Genomic DNA, 15613 nt, shown 5'->3' with positions numbered 1-15613 from the left:
GAGTCTCCCCTTTCAGTTGTAAATTTTGGGAAACTGAAATAAAAACCAAGTATTTCTAATAATTATTTCTGCACTATATAAAGTGCACACTACTTCCAAGACTTGCTATCACAAATAAAAGTTTTGGCTTCAGATATACTAGGATTGAGAATCCCTATAAAACAGCCCAAGTGAGGAACTCAGAGACAATCAATATTGTTTTTAAGCAGCTAAATTTTGGCACATATCTAACACAAACACAAAAACACACAAACAGATATTTAAATGTACTGATGTATCATTTAAATCAGAATGACTTGCTTACAGGTAAAAAAGAAATTAATAATCAGCACAGAACACAAACAAATTGAGAGTACTGGAGACAACCTGGCCTGTGCAATCACCCAGGTTTTAGACTTCTTTAGTAGCAATAAAAGAGAAGCATCTCCTCAATAGCTCAGAAAACTGGTCAGAGATTTTAACAGGCAAACCAGAACAGGCTCTAAGTGCACCTCTTGAGCCACCCACGAACAAGAGAAATTCAAGTCATTCTCTCTTAAAAATCAATTAAAAATAAATAAATAAAACTCTTCAGGAAAAGTCTGAAATGACAGTTTGCTAAAGCCCAGACTTGCTATAAATAAAGGCAACTTATAAATGAAGAGAAGTATCCAACTTGAGTTTTGAGCTAAATAAGCTAAACTATTAGTTTACCAGAGAATGAAAGATGTTTATAGCTAGTAAGATATCAAAGTTATTCTAGTTTATTACTGCTTTCGTATGTGTTGTTTTACTTTTAGCCTCTTTACTTTTCACTGGGGCACACAACTGTACGAGCAACGAGTCTCACTGTGACACTTTCCTACCAGATACCTTGATCTAGACCCCATCTCTATTATCTTCTCTTAAACCCGCTTCTTTTCCCTTTCTCGCTTGTAACGGTTCCCTTTTTATTTTCATGGGTTTTTTTTTCTGCTTTATGAATTTGCTTATCTCACCTGACAGAATGATCTCCAGTTACACCCATCTTCCTGTAAATAACAAGTTTTGTTCTTTATGGCTGAATAAAAAAATAGGTGTGTGTGTGTGTGTGTGTGTGTGTGTGTGTGTATTCTACACTGTCTTTACCCATGCTGTCAGTGTGTTCCTAGTCTGCAACACAACCTGAGTATGCCTGTATCTCTACAGAAAGACAGCTTTGACTCCCTGGAATACACACTTGGGAGCGGTATAGTTGAATCATATAGTAATTCTATTTTTAATTCTTTGAGGATCCTCCCTACCCATTTCCACAGTAGGTGGAATAACTTACAGTGTATAAGGGTTCCTGTTTCCCACACATAAATATCTGCATTTTCTTGGTGACAGTCATTCTTTTTCCCACACTTATCAATATTTATGTTTTTTTTAATGATAGTTACTCTGATTGGCTTAAAATGGGACCTTAATGTCATTTTTATTTGCCTCTCCCTGATGGTGAACATTTCTTTCATGTATTTACTGGTCATTTGTGCTTCATTTTTAAGGAATATCTGCTCAATATACTGCCCATTCTTTAGTTTATTCTCCTGCTGTTTAGGTTTTTTTATTTCTACAATTATGTTAATATAATATTATTTATGCCATGGAGTAGAAAAAAACAAAGATTTATTTGAGCCCTAGCTTTACCACTATGTAAGTGTGTACAAAATTAAATTTTGTGGTAGAGTTCAACAAAAATCAATTACAAAAAACAAGGAATAATAATAAAAAGATTAGATAATTTGGCAGACAAAAAAATAAATTTTGTGACTGTATCTACTATAAAATAGCTACACAGAGCTAAGAGTATAGCTTAAATAAGATAATATACAAAAATCCCCTATACACGGTGAATGTATACTACTCATTTCTAAAGAATTCTATTTTCTTGTGTGTATTATGAAAAGAAAATGAACAACTGGCTAAGTCTACTAATGCCCTATAGTTGCTCATACTCATGATTAAAGTCAAACTTCAGGCAAGGACACCTGTCCTCAAGTAACAGCAGCTGAATCTCAGAACCTACATAATTGGCAAAAAATAAACACATTTTTAGTATGTTACAGTTTAAAACACATTTTCTTATTGAACTTCTAATTCATATGGTCTTCAGGAATGTAAGACTTTTTTTAAAAAAAGATTCTACTGTAGAATTGTTAAAGATTGGGCTGCAGGGGCTGGAGAGATGGCTCAGCGGTTAAGAGCATTGCCTGCTCTTCCAAGGGTCCTGAGTTCAATTCCCAGCAACCACATGGTGGCTCACAACCATCTGAAATGAGATCTGATGCTCTATTCTGGCCTGCAGGAAGACACACAAACAGAATATTGTATACATAATAAATAAATATTAAAAAAAAAGATTGGGCTGGAGAGATGGCTCAATGGTTAAGAGCATTGCCTGCTCTTCCAAAGGTCCTGAGTTCAATTCCCAGCAACCACATGTAATGAGGTCTGGTGCCCTCTTCTGGCTAGCTGTATAGATAATAAATAAATAAATACATACATACATACATAAATTTAAAAAAGAATTGTTAAAGATTTATTTATATTTATTTTATGAGCATTGGTGTTTTGCCCGCACTGAGAGTGTCAGATCCCTTGGAACCCTTGGAACTGGAGTTACATACAGCTGTGATCCACCATGAAGGTGCTGGGAATTGAACCCAGGTCCTTTGGAAGAGCAGCTAGTGCTCTTAATCACTCCAGCGCCCTCCCCCTCATTGTGGAATTCTGATCCCATAAAAAAATGAAAGTTTAAACCAATGACAACTAAGCAAAATTTAACAGCAGTTAATAAAAAAAATGATAGAAACTTCAAATTGTTCACAATGTTTATCATTTCAGAGGAAGACACGTTTATAGAAAGACACAAAAAATACAAACTAAAACCCATGATATCTGAACTCTGAAGAGAATTCCATTTTAAACTTACTGCAGTTTGAAATCCATTCCTATCACTAATTTCCCAGGCCTTGTGCTGGAAGCTGGGAAGAGAGATAAAACAGGCTTTCCTACCCACAATGCAGTCCCAGCACAAGTGAGTGAAATACAAGCTGACTTGTAGCAAGAGAGACTGTCAATGTAAAAGTCAACAGAAGCTGGGTGTGGTGCCCAAACCTGTAAGCCCAGAACTCAGGAGGATTTCTGTGATCTCAAGGCCAAGGTAGATTACACAGTAAGTTCCAGGCCAATGAGAACTAATATTGAGACAGTTTGAAAACCAAAACCAAGCAACTCTCTTAAAAAACAAAACAAAACAAAACAAAACAAAAAAACCCCCACGATTTTAAAAAGGGGAGAGGGTTGAAAGATAATATTTAGGGCAATTAATCTAAAAGACTAATATTAACTTATCAGATGAAGAGGGGGAAATAACACACAAGGTATGTTTAGGAAAGAAAATACAATTTAGTATTAAAATGTTTTAATACTTGTTTTGTGTTCCCATTTATTTGTTCCCCCAAAAAAAAAAAAAAACAATTTTTGAAGTTACAACAAAGATTTAAATGGTTCTTCAGACAATCGGGAAGATGGAGTAGAAAAAAGATAACAGTACCTACCTATGTCTTCAAGATTACATACACTTCTATTTTCATGTCCCTCTATTGTAACTACACTGTGACAAGCTGGAAGCAATGGGAATTAGAGCCAAAAAGCTATATACACCATTTGGAAAGCCTAGTAGTTCCAAAGTAAAACTACTCCTTAGGCTGTATTTTATAAATCTGTAAAAACACACCTGACATCTAATTGACAAGGACTAAGGATGGTATATGCCATGAGATAGCAGGCTCATCACCTATATCCCACCTCCCCACATCCACACTATCCATTTACCAAGATAAAACAAAAAAAGTCTTAATTATCTGAACTTAGAATCAAATTCCATCCTACATATAAACCTAAAGTATATTTTGTTTTACCTTAATGTACAATCACTGCAGCACCTTTATAAAGGTCATACTTTGTCTTATTAGGACCTTTTACCAAAAATTCAGACATTACAGAGGCTACATAAAAATCACTAAGGATTCCATTTAAGTAATCTTAAAGCCTTTATCAGTCTATAGTGTGCCTGTCACATAAGTAGTTAATAAGCACATTTGGAAACAATTATTCTTGGTATAAATACACCTGCATATTTACAATTTTACATGGCATCCTAAATCAGTTTTCTTTTTCATTTACTAGAGTGAGGCTATTATGCCAACTTTCAAGTTATACACGAATACAGCTAACACTTTCATTTACAAACAAAAGGTATCAGTATGTAAACATCTATCACTACAAAGTGAGTTTGGTAAGGCTGGGAACAACTAATTGCCATGGCTTGTAATGACCCACCCAGTCAAAGAGGGAACCCCAGAAACACATTTCCATCCCCCAGACAGTGTAAAATGAGTTTCCAGTGTCTCCAAAAACATCTGAGAAAAACAACAAAAACAACTAACACCCTTCTGTCACTACATCAATATCCTGGAATATCAAAGAAATTCTATTTAGATCAGTCAAATATTCTCAGTTATTCATTTTAAAGCCCTGGACTTACTGTGCTTATGTTTGTCCCTGGAGAAACCAGGAATTCAATACTCAATAATACTGAAAACCAATACTGAGAGCGGTGTTTTACTAAACTATGCCTCTTTTCAAATTATACACTTCTCTCCTGGTTTGGGTTGTGATGTAGGATTCCCCTCTGTATGCTGTGAATACCATAGGTTAATAAAGAAACTGACTTGGCCTGAGGAGAGAACAGAGCTGGGGGTGGAGGGCCTTAAAATGAATGCAGGGAGAAAGGCAGAGTCAGGGAGAAGCCACGGAGCTGCTGCTGGAGACTGAGGACTGAAACTTTGCTGGTAGTCCACGACCTCGTGGTGATGCACAGATTAATGGAGATGGGTTAAAATAAGATGTAAGAGTTAGCCAATAAGAAACTAGAGCTAATGAGACAAGCAGTGATTTAAATAATATAGTTTCTGTGTGATTATTTCCGGGCTGAGTTGCTGGGCAGCCAGAATCAAACAAGAAGGCTCTTACAACAAAGTTGTGTTCTTTTAAGAACATAAAAGACTTAAAAACCTTAATACTACTTCATTCCTCACTATCATTTGAAGAGTTATGGGAAAATAAGTATCTCTCTGCCCAATAGTTAATTTCAGACAAAAAAAATTATCAGATCAGCAGACAAAACTAAATGCTAAATAAGTCTTCCCTAATTTTGAGAGAATAACTTAGACTCTTCTGAAATACTACCAAAAAAGTACATTATTAACAAAGATAGACATTTCATGTGTAGATCACTATCCTGCTCTTACTATATATTTCAAAGTTCTAACTCACTTCCAAAAGGAGGGAAAAAAAAATGCTGCCCCGCCCCATACTACTTAAGTCCAAGGCTTTGTGTTTTGTTTTATGTTTGTCTTGCTTTATGCTTTTCTGGTCCATTAGGACCCAACCAAACTCATAATATTCTTTTCAGACACTTCACATAATACTTTTTTTTTTTTTTTTGGTTTTTCGAGACAGGGTTTCTCTGTGGCTTTGGAGCCTGTCCTGGAACTAGCTCTGTACACCAGGCTGGTCTCGAACTCACAGAGATCTGCCTGCCTCTGCCTCCTGATCACATAATACATTTGCAGCTATTTTTATCCTTAGGCTTTTTTCTTACAAGATTATTCTTTGTTATTTCTAAAGTTTCACAACATCCTTTCCTTCCAGATTAATCAAAACTCCACTTTCCTAAAACCTTAAGTAACGGACAGTTTCTAAAACGACACTTGGCAGTTGAGCTGGGCCCCATCTGTCTAGCAATTGAGACCACTAAAATATGATTTGCTTTAATTCAAAACATCACCATGGAAATACCAAATACATAACTTTGATCTTTTATGTTGGAACCCTGATCTCACAATGAATACAGAAAACCAGGCTTTATACATCAACAGAGTTTATGAGAAGTATCTCAGTAAGTGTTCATAAAATGTGGACATAAACTCCTAAACTATTTTTTTTCCTTTTCTCAATAAAAAAAAAAAAGAAAAAAAACTCCTAAACTATAAATCCAAGAACACAATTTTGGGCTTTTTCATTTATTTATGGAGGGGCACATACATATACCACAGTACACATGATGGTGCATGTGTAAGATCAAAAGGCAACTTGCAGGAGTCATTCCCAGAGATTAAACTCCACACTGTCAGGCCTAGTAGCAGGGGCCTCTTCCCTGAACCAGCTCATTGCCCCAATTTCATACTTTAAAATGTAGGAATTTGGAGAGCTGAGCTGGGCACTCAGCATACCACAGTGAAAAAGTTAATACATCCAGTTCTCAGTTTTTCCCCAATAAAAGTTGACAAGAATGAACTAAAGATTGTCTGCGTCTTTCCAGGTAAAATATTCTCTATTACTCATACACAACAGAACTTCTCACAATAGAAAAGCCAGTGCACAGTTAGAATAAAGGTCATATGAGGAGCACCTTTTTTTTTCTGTAGTGAGTTTCTAATTTAATAATATATTTTTACAGCCCTGATATACACTATTAACAACTGCTTTAGTGCTCACAAGAACCAAAAAAAAAAAAAAAAGTAGCATCCGTACTTCTAAACCAAACACTATGATGTCTATCCTTTTAAATCCAAGTCACAAAAAGTCATATAGGTCTATTTGATCTTGAATGCTCCTTCACCTTTTTTAAGAAAAAAAAAAATTAGGTGTTAGGTGATGCCCCTAGACAGAGTGAACAAGCTACACAGACCTGTGGTGCAAAACACCATAACGTGGCAATTCAAAGAATAAAGACTGTCTCTGATAGCACCAGAGGCTAAAAGGACTGTGAGTATCACAAAGACAGAGATACTTTCTGGATTGGCTAAGTTATTCACATGCCACCAATAAGACAGCCAATGCAATCGTCTAAGATATAGCAAATGCCTATATCTCAATCCTGACATAAAAAAGTGAGCTATCCTGAGTAAATTTGGAGCATGGGGATCATGGGAGAGGGTAGAAAGTGGGGGAGGAAGAGGGGGGGAGAAAAGGGAGCAGAGAAAAATATATAGCTCAATAAAAGCAAAAAGAAAAAGGAAAAAAAAAGAAATGCAGGGGCCAGGCAGTAGTGGCGCAGGCCTTTAATCCCAGCACTCTGGAAGCAGAGGCAGGCGGATCTCTGTGAGTTCAAGGCCAGCCTGGTCTACAATAGCTAGTTCCAGGACATTTACCAAAGCTACAAAGAAACCTTGTCTTGTCTTGAGGGGAAAAAAAAAGAAGAAGAAATGCAGGTTAATAGTCACCTATAACAATCAAACTTGTACGCGTTATATATGTTTTCAAGGTCAAACAGAAATAGATATATTTTAGATAGGTGATCTTCAAACACTTCAAAGACCTACAGAATGACAAATATAATGTTTTGCTAACATAGGGCTTTTAATAAAAATGAGACACATCTGCTCAAGGTAGTACCAATTTACTTCGGAGATGATGGGCTTTGAAAAAAAAGTGAGCTACTTAGACACAAATAGATGTTGCCTTGTACCATACAATAGTTTTTAAGTTATTCAAGATTGCAACAGTGTAGTGACTTCAAGATCCTGGGTATAGTCTTTCTCGGTGCACCTCAAAAGTACTGCTGTGCACAGGCTGCCTCCCCTCTCAGAGGCAGAAGTGGCCTTGTCATGGAGCTATCCATGGTGCTTATTTACACTCAGCCCTCACGTCTACAGTAGGCAAGAGCTTTTCCATTATATTTTCTCCCTGGATCTACCTGTCTGTTATCTACATTGTAGCCTGTAAAAATTATGTCAATACCATGAGATACTTCTTATGTGTTTTTCCATTTTTGCCTGTGCTGAAACCCTCAATTATCTTACTTTCTTCTAGAGTGACTCTCCAGTTAACCTAGCTTTGCATTCCAAAGTCCATTATACCATCTCCTACACGAAACCCTTACGGTGGCCAGAGTTCACTTTGGGAGAGAGTTCACTGACAAAATCTGGACCAAAAAAGTTAAGATTCCTCAGATTCATGTCCCAAACATGAAACCTTAACTGAGTTTTAAACACTGTTAATTTTACTCTTACCATTCCAAACTAATTAAAATGGCTTTTGAATAGCACATTTTGGTGTCTGACACTGGGACAGGTAAAGGAGTTAACTCAGGACCAACATGCAGGCTTCAGAGAAACCTCGAACCCCTAGAAACCGTGTGATTCTTTAGGCATATGCATGATCTTCTGTGAAGAGGGTGGGTAATACTAATCCTTAAGAAGCTAAAACCCCCCACCATGCTTCAGGGATCACAGCACCGATACTCAGTGAATGAGAAGGGAACAGACATAACGCCAAATAAGAATGTTTACCCACAAATCAACCTGGTAGATAGTATTTACTGTAAAGCAACTATTAAATCAAAAATCAAAATGTAGCTGGGCAGTGGTTAAAGCACACGTCTTTAATCCCAGCATTCGGGAGGCAGAGGCAGGTAGATCTCAATGAGTTTATGAGCCAGCCTGCTCTAGAACAGGCCAGGACAGCCAGGACTGTTACACAAGAGAAACCCTGTCTTGAAAAACCAGAAAGGGAAAAAAAAATCAAAATAGAGGATGAACTTCAGTGACAGTACATGCACACAACCCTGGACTGGGGGCTGGAGGGCAGGGAGCCAAAATCCAAGAATCAATCCAAAGGCTAGTTTCCCAGATACAACTGAAGACTGTATTAAGAAGTTTCTGAGTCTTCATAGGTTAGAAGATTTACTGAGCAACAAGTGTCTGAATTCAGGTGGCCACAAAATGCCCTGAAACATGAAATAAGCAGCCCTCATATGCCACCCATTGCCACTAAAGAGTAAGACGTTCATATCAACAATATCCTTTAGGACCTCTGCTGACAAACCCTACAAACCCTGAGGTGTTTTATACACTAACTCTGCAAACATGAACGGATTTCATTTTTTGTGTTTATTACTCAAACCAAAGGAAGACGAAGTTATGCTTAGAGGTCAGCTGGGTTTAACATCACAGAGTTTTTTATTACTGCCAACTGCTCACAAAAGAGAGCAGATCAATAGGCAGCAATAGGCAACACCAAACAGAAAACTGTCAAGAACTGAACAGACAAAAACAGAACGGTATCTATAGACTTTGAAAACTCTATATAATGAAAGAAAGATGCCCATCTAAAAAGGACGCACTGACCTCTGGGAAAGACTGTAAAGGAACCAATTAAAGCCAACAATTTCCTGAGCTGTCTATACCAGATATGCAAATTCAAAGGCATTTTATTACCACGCCTCCCTCAAACAATTATAAAGTGACCAAACCAAATACAATCATTTTTTTTTTCTGAGAGAGAGAGAGAGAGAGAGAGAGAGAGAGAGAGAGAGAGAGATTGATTCTTTGTGTAGCTTTGGCTGTATTGGAACTAGCTCTGTAGACCAGGCTGGTCTCAAACTCAGAGATCCGCCTGCCTCTTCGTGCTGGGATTAAAGATGTGCACCACCACCGCCTGCAGCAATCACCTTCTCAACAAGGTCTTTGCCAATTTTCATTTTGTTAAGTCTAACTTATCAACTGTTTCAACAGGTCTAAAATTCTTCACCAAATACAAGATTCCATGAATTTTTTCCTGTTTTATTCTATTTTTGATTGTGAGTCTAGTTTTTAACTACCGAGCCCTCTCCAGCCCTCCTGCTTTATATTGTAAAGCATTGGCTTTCGTTGGCTGGTTTTGTTTTGTTTCTTTAATTTTTTACAATAAACCTCTTCTTTGAGTTACTTTTTGTGTAAGGCATGAGATTAAGACCAAAGTTCTTTTGAGAGACAAGCACCAGCCCCAAGGTTCATTTTTCACTTATAGCTAAAGGAAGAAAAGACCACATAAAGTACTTGTAAATACCCACCTAATAAACATATAAATTCAATAACCAAAAAGCAAGCAGTCTAATTAGAGAACATTTTTTTAAAAAGACACAAACATTTCCCTATACTCCATGAAAAGATTTCAACATTGTTATTCATTAAGGAAATAAACACAAATTAAGAACATAGTACAGTATCAGTACACAGCTATTAGAGAAGCTATAATGCAAGCTAACAGTAACGATGGATAAGGACTGAGAAATTACTGACATTACTGACATACATTACATTACTCTCTCATACATTACTGACAGAAATATAAAATGGTAACCTGAAAAGCTCATCAGTTTCCTGACAAACTAAACACACATTTATCATATGTAAAATGATACTTTTAGCAACTACACTTCTAGGTATTTCTTTCAGTCATATCCACATAAAGAACCTGTCAGAGACTGTCCACAATAGGTCATAATAGCCAAAATCTAGAAACAAAAATTTTCAATAGATGACTGATTATAAATAAATGCTTGGACATCCACTCACAGGATACTATTTGGCAAGAGGAAACGAACTACAGATATATGCAATAATTTGGATGACTCTCAAAAGCATAATGCTGAGTGACAAAACTCAATCCCAATAGGCCACGAATGTATGTTTCTGCTCACGTAACAATGAAGAAAACTTACAAAATTGTTAATGGAAAAAAGGTAAGTAGTTGCCACCAGAAATTAAGGATGGGAGTGTGACTTTAAAGATGTAGATGAAGGAAATCTTCATGGTGATGGATACTATTGTATCTTAACAGCAGCAGTAATAAAATGCTACAAAAATATCCACATACCTATACCAATTTCCTGGCTCTGTAATTATGTAAAATATAACCAATGGGTAACCAGAGTTAGAGTTACACACGACGTCTCTGCAACTTCCAGTGAGCCTATACTTATTTCAAAAATAAAAACAAGGGCTGGAGAGAAGGCTCAGAGGTTAAGAGCACTGCCTGCTCTTCCACAGGTCCTGAGTTCAATTCCCAGCAACCACATGGTGGCTCATAACCATCTTTAATGAGGTCTGGTGCCCTCTTCTGGCTTACAGGCATATACACAGACAGAATATTGTATACATAATAAATAAATGAATAAATAAAAATAAACACAAAAAATACAAAACAATTTATGGCTGAGAGGTAGTGGCCCACACCTTTAATCCCAGCACTCAGGAGACAGAGGCAGGCTGAGCTGACCTCTGAGTTCAAAGACACCTGATCCAGGACAGCCAGGATTACACAAAGAAATCCTGTCTCAAAAGAAAAAGAAAGGAAGGAAGAAAGGAAGGAAGGAAGGAAGGAGAAAAAAAGAAAAAAATTTAAAACATGGGAAATAGGTTGAAGGGCCAAGGTTAAACAGGAATGACCATGGTACAGTACAAAGAGAGCTGAATCTATCCACCTCCTTCAACAAGCATTTATTAAGTACCTTGTACTTAAAAAAAAAAAAGTCCTAACAATAGGATTGAGAAAAAAAAAGTCAAGCACTTATCTTTGAACTAATTTACTCTTTAAAAACTTACTGCAGAATAATAATTGAGGGGATCTATTGACTGTTTTGCTATTCTGTCGTCTTTTCCTAGTTAGTTCTAACTCATTCTTGAACTCTCAGCTCAGTGTCTCCAGAAAAACTTTCCATGATTCTGTGTTATTATTGAACTAAAACCTCCAAATACACAGACAGGTACGTGTAGCTCACCACTGCTTTCCCTAACTTAATGCCGTACTTAGCAAATGTCAGAAGATCAAAACACATTACATGAAAAAATCTGTAAAGTACTTTTGGAGGCTGAAACAAAACAATGCTATTGTTGTTTTAAGGTGTTTTTTATGTGTGTGTGTTTTGCTTGCATGTGTGTCTATGTGCATGCCTGGTGTCTACAGGTCAGAAGAGAGTGTCAGACCCCTTGGAATTGGAGCTGAGTTGCCATGTGGGTGCTGGGGATCAAGCCTGTGTCCTCTGCAAGGACAACAAGTGCTCTTAATGGCTGAGCCATCTCTTCAGCTCCAACAAAAGGACCTTGAATTCAAGGCCAGTCTTTCACAATAAGACTGTCTCTCAAAATAAATAAGAAAAGAACAAACAACAACAAAAATATATACAAAGTTTCAATTACATACAATGAGTGCACAATGTTACTGGAATTTGGAAGAATTAATGATCAACTTCAACCTAAGAAATCCACTTCTATGAAATGGATAGTTCCTATGGGAGATAAACAATGTTAAAGTTCAGAATTATCTATGAACATCACCCCTTCCAAAGCCAGAGCCCTCTGAAGAATTCAAACTAAGGAGTGGTCTCCAAAGTATTCTTTATGAAATCCACGCAGAAATGGGCTTGAACTGAGGCAGAAAAATTACTGAAGAAGGATGCAGCAGGTGCATCTGTAATTCAGCTATCCAGGAGGCTGAGGCAGGAGGACAGATGGAGCCTATAAGTTCAAGACCGGCAATATTACAAGACAGTTCTCTCAAGAAATAACCAAAGGCTGGCAGAATACCAAGCCGGATAACCTGAAATTGATCCTGAGCCCACATGATGAGAGCACCACACTCCTTCAAGTTGTCTCTGACTTCCATATACGCTCGGTGGCACACATGTACCTCACTCCCCCCCACAGACACATGATAAATAAATATAATTAAAGACACTGTGATAGTGAATACACAAAGCAATGTGTCCTGAATGAGGGCCCTCATTCAAAAAGATGTGAGCAACACTAATAACAAACAGAAGTATGAGGGAAAAAAGAGACGAAGATGATTCGGCGAAGTTTAACAGAATGACGAGTGAAAGACAGTCTCAAACTGGGAAGTCATGACTAAGTCTTCTCAGAAAAAAGAACATGCCTCGTTAGATGTTATGGATGACATCCACACAAAGATTTGAGACTAGATGTGGGCGGAAAGTCAAGATGATAATGTAGATGTGTGGATTGAGTAGTTAAGATTAAGCATGCAACTGAGGTCTCTCAGGAAGAAAGTATAATGGACTATAGATGGAAATCATTTAAAACAATTTGATTTCCCATTAGTCAACTTAGTTACCACACTCCAGTCATCAGGACTATGAGCGCCTTCAGAGCATTTTGGAAACCCTTGCATTTGCTAAAGTACACAACACAGGGCTTTGTACTTCACTGGCATATAGGGATTCACCCAAGTGTGGTGTGGTTGGTGTGTGTGTGTGTGTGTATGTGTGTGTGTGTGTAGGTCAGAGATCAACATCTGATATCTTCCTGCTTCTATTGTACTTTTTGAGACAGGGTCTTTCACTAAACCTAAAGCTCCGTGTTCAGACTAGACCAACTGGCCAGAAAGCCTCCAGGCTCTGCCCCCAGTACTGATGTCACAGACATGGACTGCAATGTGTGGCTTCTTATGTAAGTACTGGAGATCCTAACTCAAATCCTCATGCTTGTGAAGCAAGGAATTTACCCACTGAGCCAGTTCCTCAATCCCGATAGCTTCTAATGAATAATATGGAAACGGTGCTTTAGTTAGCTGTTTGAAAGGGAACACCTTTCCTTTAGCATGGAAGATCAGTAAGTTCAGACATTTGAAAGCATTTGTCCAAAGTTCTGCTTTCCTAAGGCCCTATGACTGAAGAACTGGAAAACTAGAGTGAGTTTAGGCTCCCAAATGAGACTAGATTTTGCTAAAGAAAATTCTAACTCAAAACGGAAAATATTCTTCAAGAAGTTTTTGAGTGAAATAAACAGAGCATAAGCATTTACTGGAAAAGTGAGACAAATGAAGCTTCAATTATATATATACTATAGAAGCTGGTAATGTACAAAAAGTAAAGAAGTCACAGGTGGAGCTAGGTGTATTCGAAGAGCACTTTACCAAGTGTGCGCAAAGGGTTGGGGTCAATCACTAGTGGGGCGGGGGCAACCAAAAGTTTTTCAGATGAACTAATGGAAAACTGCAACTGAATGACACAATCAAAGGGGAACTGAACCGTTACGATACATCCTTTTTGCCTTTTAATACAGTGAGAGAAGTCGTTGGTCTGCTCTCCCACAAAACATCCGTGGACATGGTCAGTGGAGTAACAGATTAATGTGCGCAACAACTGGGTGAACAGTACTTCTTTAGTTGCAGTTAAAGTAAACAGGTCAGCATATCATGTACAGGGATAGAGCTGTTGACCAACTCCCAAAATTACATTCTGCACTGTACTGTAACCTGAGTATTTTCTAGATAGCACGCTACTGCGTGGCTCTAAACCTGAGTGGAGTGAAGAACTAGGTGCCTCTGGACACGCGAGTGTGTTTGTGTAAGAGTTCAGAGAAGAGAAAAGGTACCGGCTGGAGTTGCAAGACTGTAGGTATCTTAAGTCATCTAGAATTCAACTATCATCTCAATAGGTTTCAACAAGTCTACTAGATGATCAATCACTCTGCCTGCATACTCCTTTATTTCCAACAACAACAAATGAATCATTGGAGACCAACAGCTAAAATCTGTTGCAAAACCCTCCAAAGTTAGCCCCCAGCAACTTTCATTCCTGTTCACTCCATTGCTGGTCCTGTTCTTTTAAGGACAATATAGTGCAAGGTGAATGTCTTCTCCTTGGTTTGTTGTTGTTCTTTTTAACTTAAAAAAAAAAACGAAATAGTATGGCTTCTTGGCATATCAAGATGTGGAAAGCTAGTCTTTTTTTTTCTTTTTATTCCCCTCCTTTGATTCCTCCTTCTAAAATGTTTTGCCCTCCCTAAAGAAAAACGAACACCGGGCAATAGAAACATAGTTTCTCTAGTGTCAGAGCCGCGACCGCAGGAGCAGAACAGAGAAAAGGGGGTCTAAATAACCACACACTATAGCAAGAGTTGCAGCTGATCGGAAACCCCCATTGCCAAAAAGCAAGCGGCTCTGGCAGGTGCCTGGGTGTAGGGACGTGACAGAAGACGCCTAGCCTGGCACCTCCGTGCTGTGGCAGCTGGACGGCTCACACCTCTTCTAGCCACAGCCCGGTAGAATGGAGTGGACGCTCGGTCCCAGGCCTGCCCTGAACAGCCGCCGGCAGCGAGCTGGGTCCAGAGAAGCAACCGAGCAGAGAGGGAGGCAGGGGAAATGCTCGGCCAAGCCCAAGCCGCGCCCATGGGCCGGCTGCCTAGAGCCCGACCTCCCCGCCTGCCGGACGTCGTCCTGGGAATCCGCACCGATGGGAGCTCGCGAGTGGGAGACGCCTCCGGCTCGGCCCGGGTGGCCTGTACCCCACATAAGGCCACCGCAGGGCGTGGTGCTAGGGAAGCTCACGGCACCGGGGTAATGCTGTGGGCAGGGCCCGGGTTGGCCTGCGCAGAGCGGGTCACTCACCGAGAGGACACTCATGCGGATTGGGGTCTCCAACAGGCACGCCATCTTGAGCCTTCCCACCCGGCTGCTGCCGGCGCCGGCGCGAGGCCGGCACTTTCGACAGCCACAGATGGGGCCAGCAGACGGATCCTCTGGAGAAAGCCAGATAAGCTTCTCAGAACCGACCAAGCTCCGGGCGTCGCTCGAGCACTGAAGGACTGGGCAGAAGAGAGGAGAATGGTTAACCGCGCCGGACCCCCCAGCTTACGAATCGTCCTCTCAGAAACAGCAGCTACTCTCGCTGGGGTCAGAGGTGGGCGCGGGCAGCGGCCTCCGCATGCGCAAAGGCCTGCCTGCCCCACCTTCCCCCGGCTGGGGGCGGAGCCTCACCCGG

At 39.3% G+C, this 15613-nt stretch overlaps 1 protein-coding gene across 3 annotated transcripts in view; it reads right to left on the bottom strand.

The window, feature by feature from the left end:
• The window catches only part of Armc8 (armadillo repeat containing 8), a 93092-nt gene extending 77728 nt beyond the window's left edge, over positions 1-15364 (bottom strand). For all 3 annotated transcript variants that reach the window (XM_075964885.1, XM_075964886.1, XM_075964887.1), the window contains exon 1: positions 15241-15364. In XM_075964885.1, the coding sequence (XP_075821000.1) occupies positions 15241-15285 (45 nt within the window). In that variant the 5' untranslated portion in view covers positions 15286-15364. The remainder of the gene's footprint in view (positions 1-15240) is intronic.
• Positions 15365-15613: the final 249 nt, after the last annotated feature.

Source organism: Microtus pennsylvanicus, chromosome 3 (genome assembly GCF_037038515.1).
Source record: "Microtus pennsylvanicus isolate mMicPen1 chromosome 3, mMicPen1.hap1, whole genome shotgun sequence".
Taxonomy (NCBI): Eukaryota; Metazoa; Chordata; class Mammalia; order Rodentia; family Cricetidae; genus Microtus; species Microtus pennsylvanicus.
Note: the sequence above shows the minus strand (reverse complement) of the source record. Positions and strands in the feature narration are given on the sequence as shown.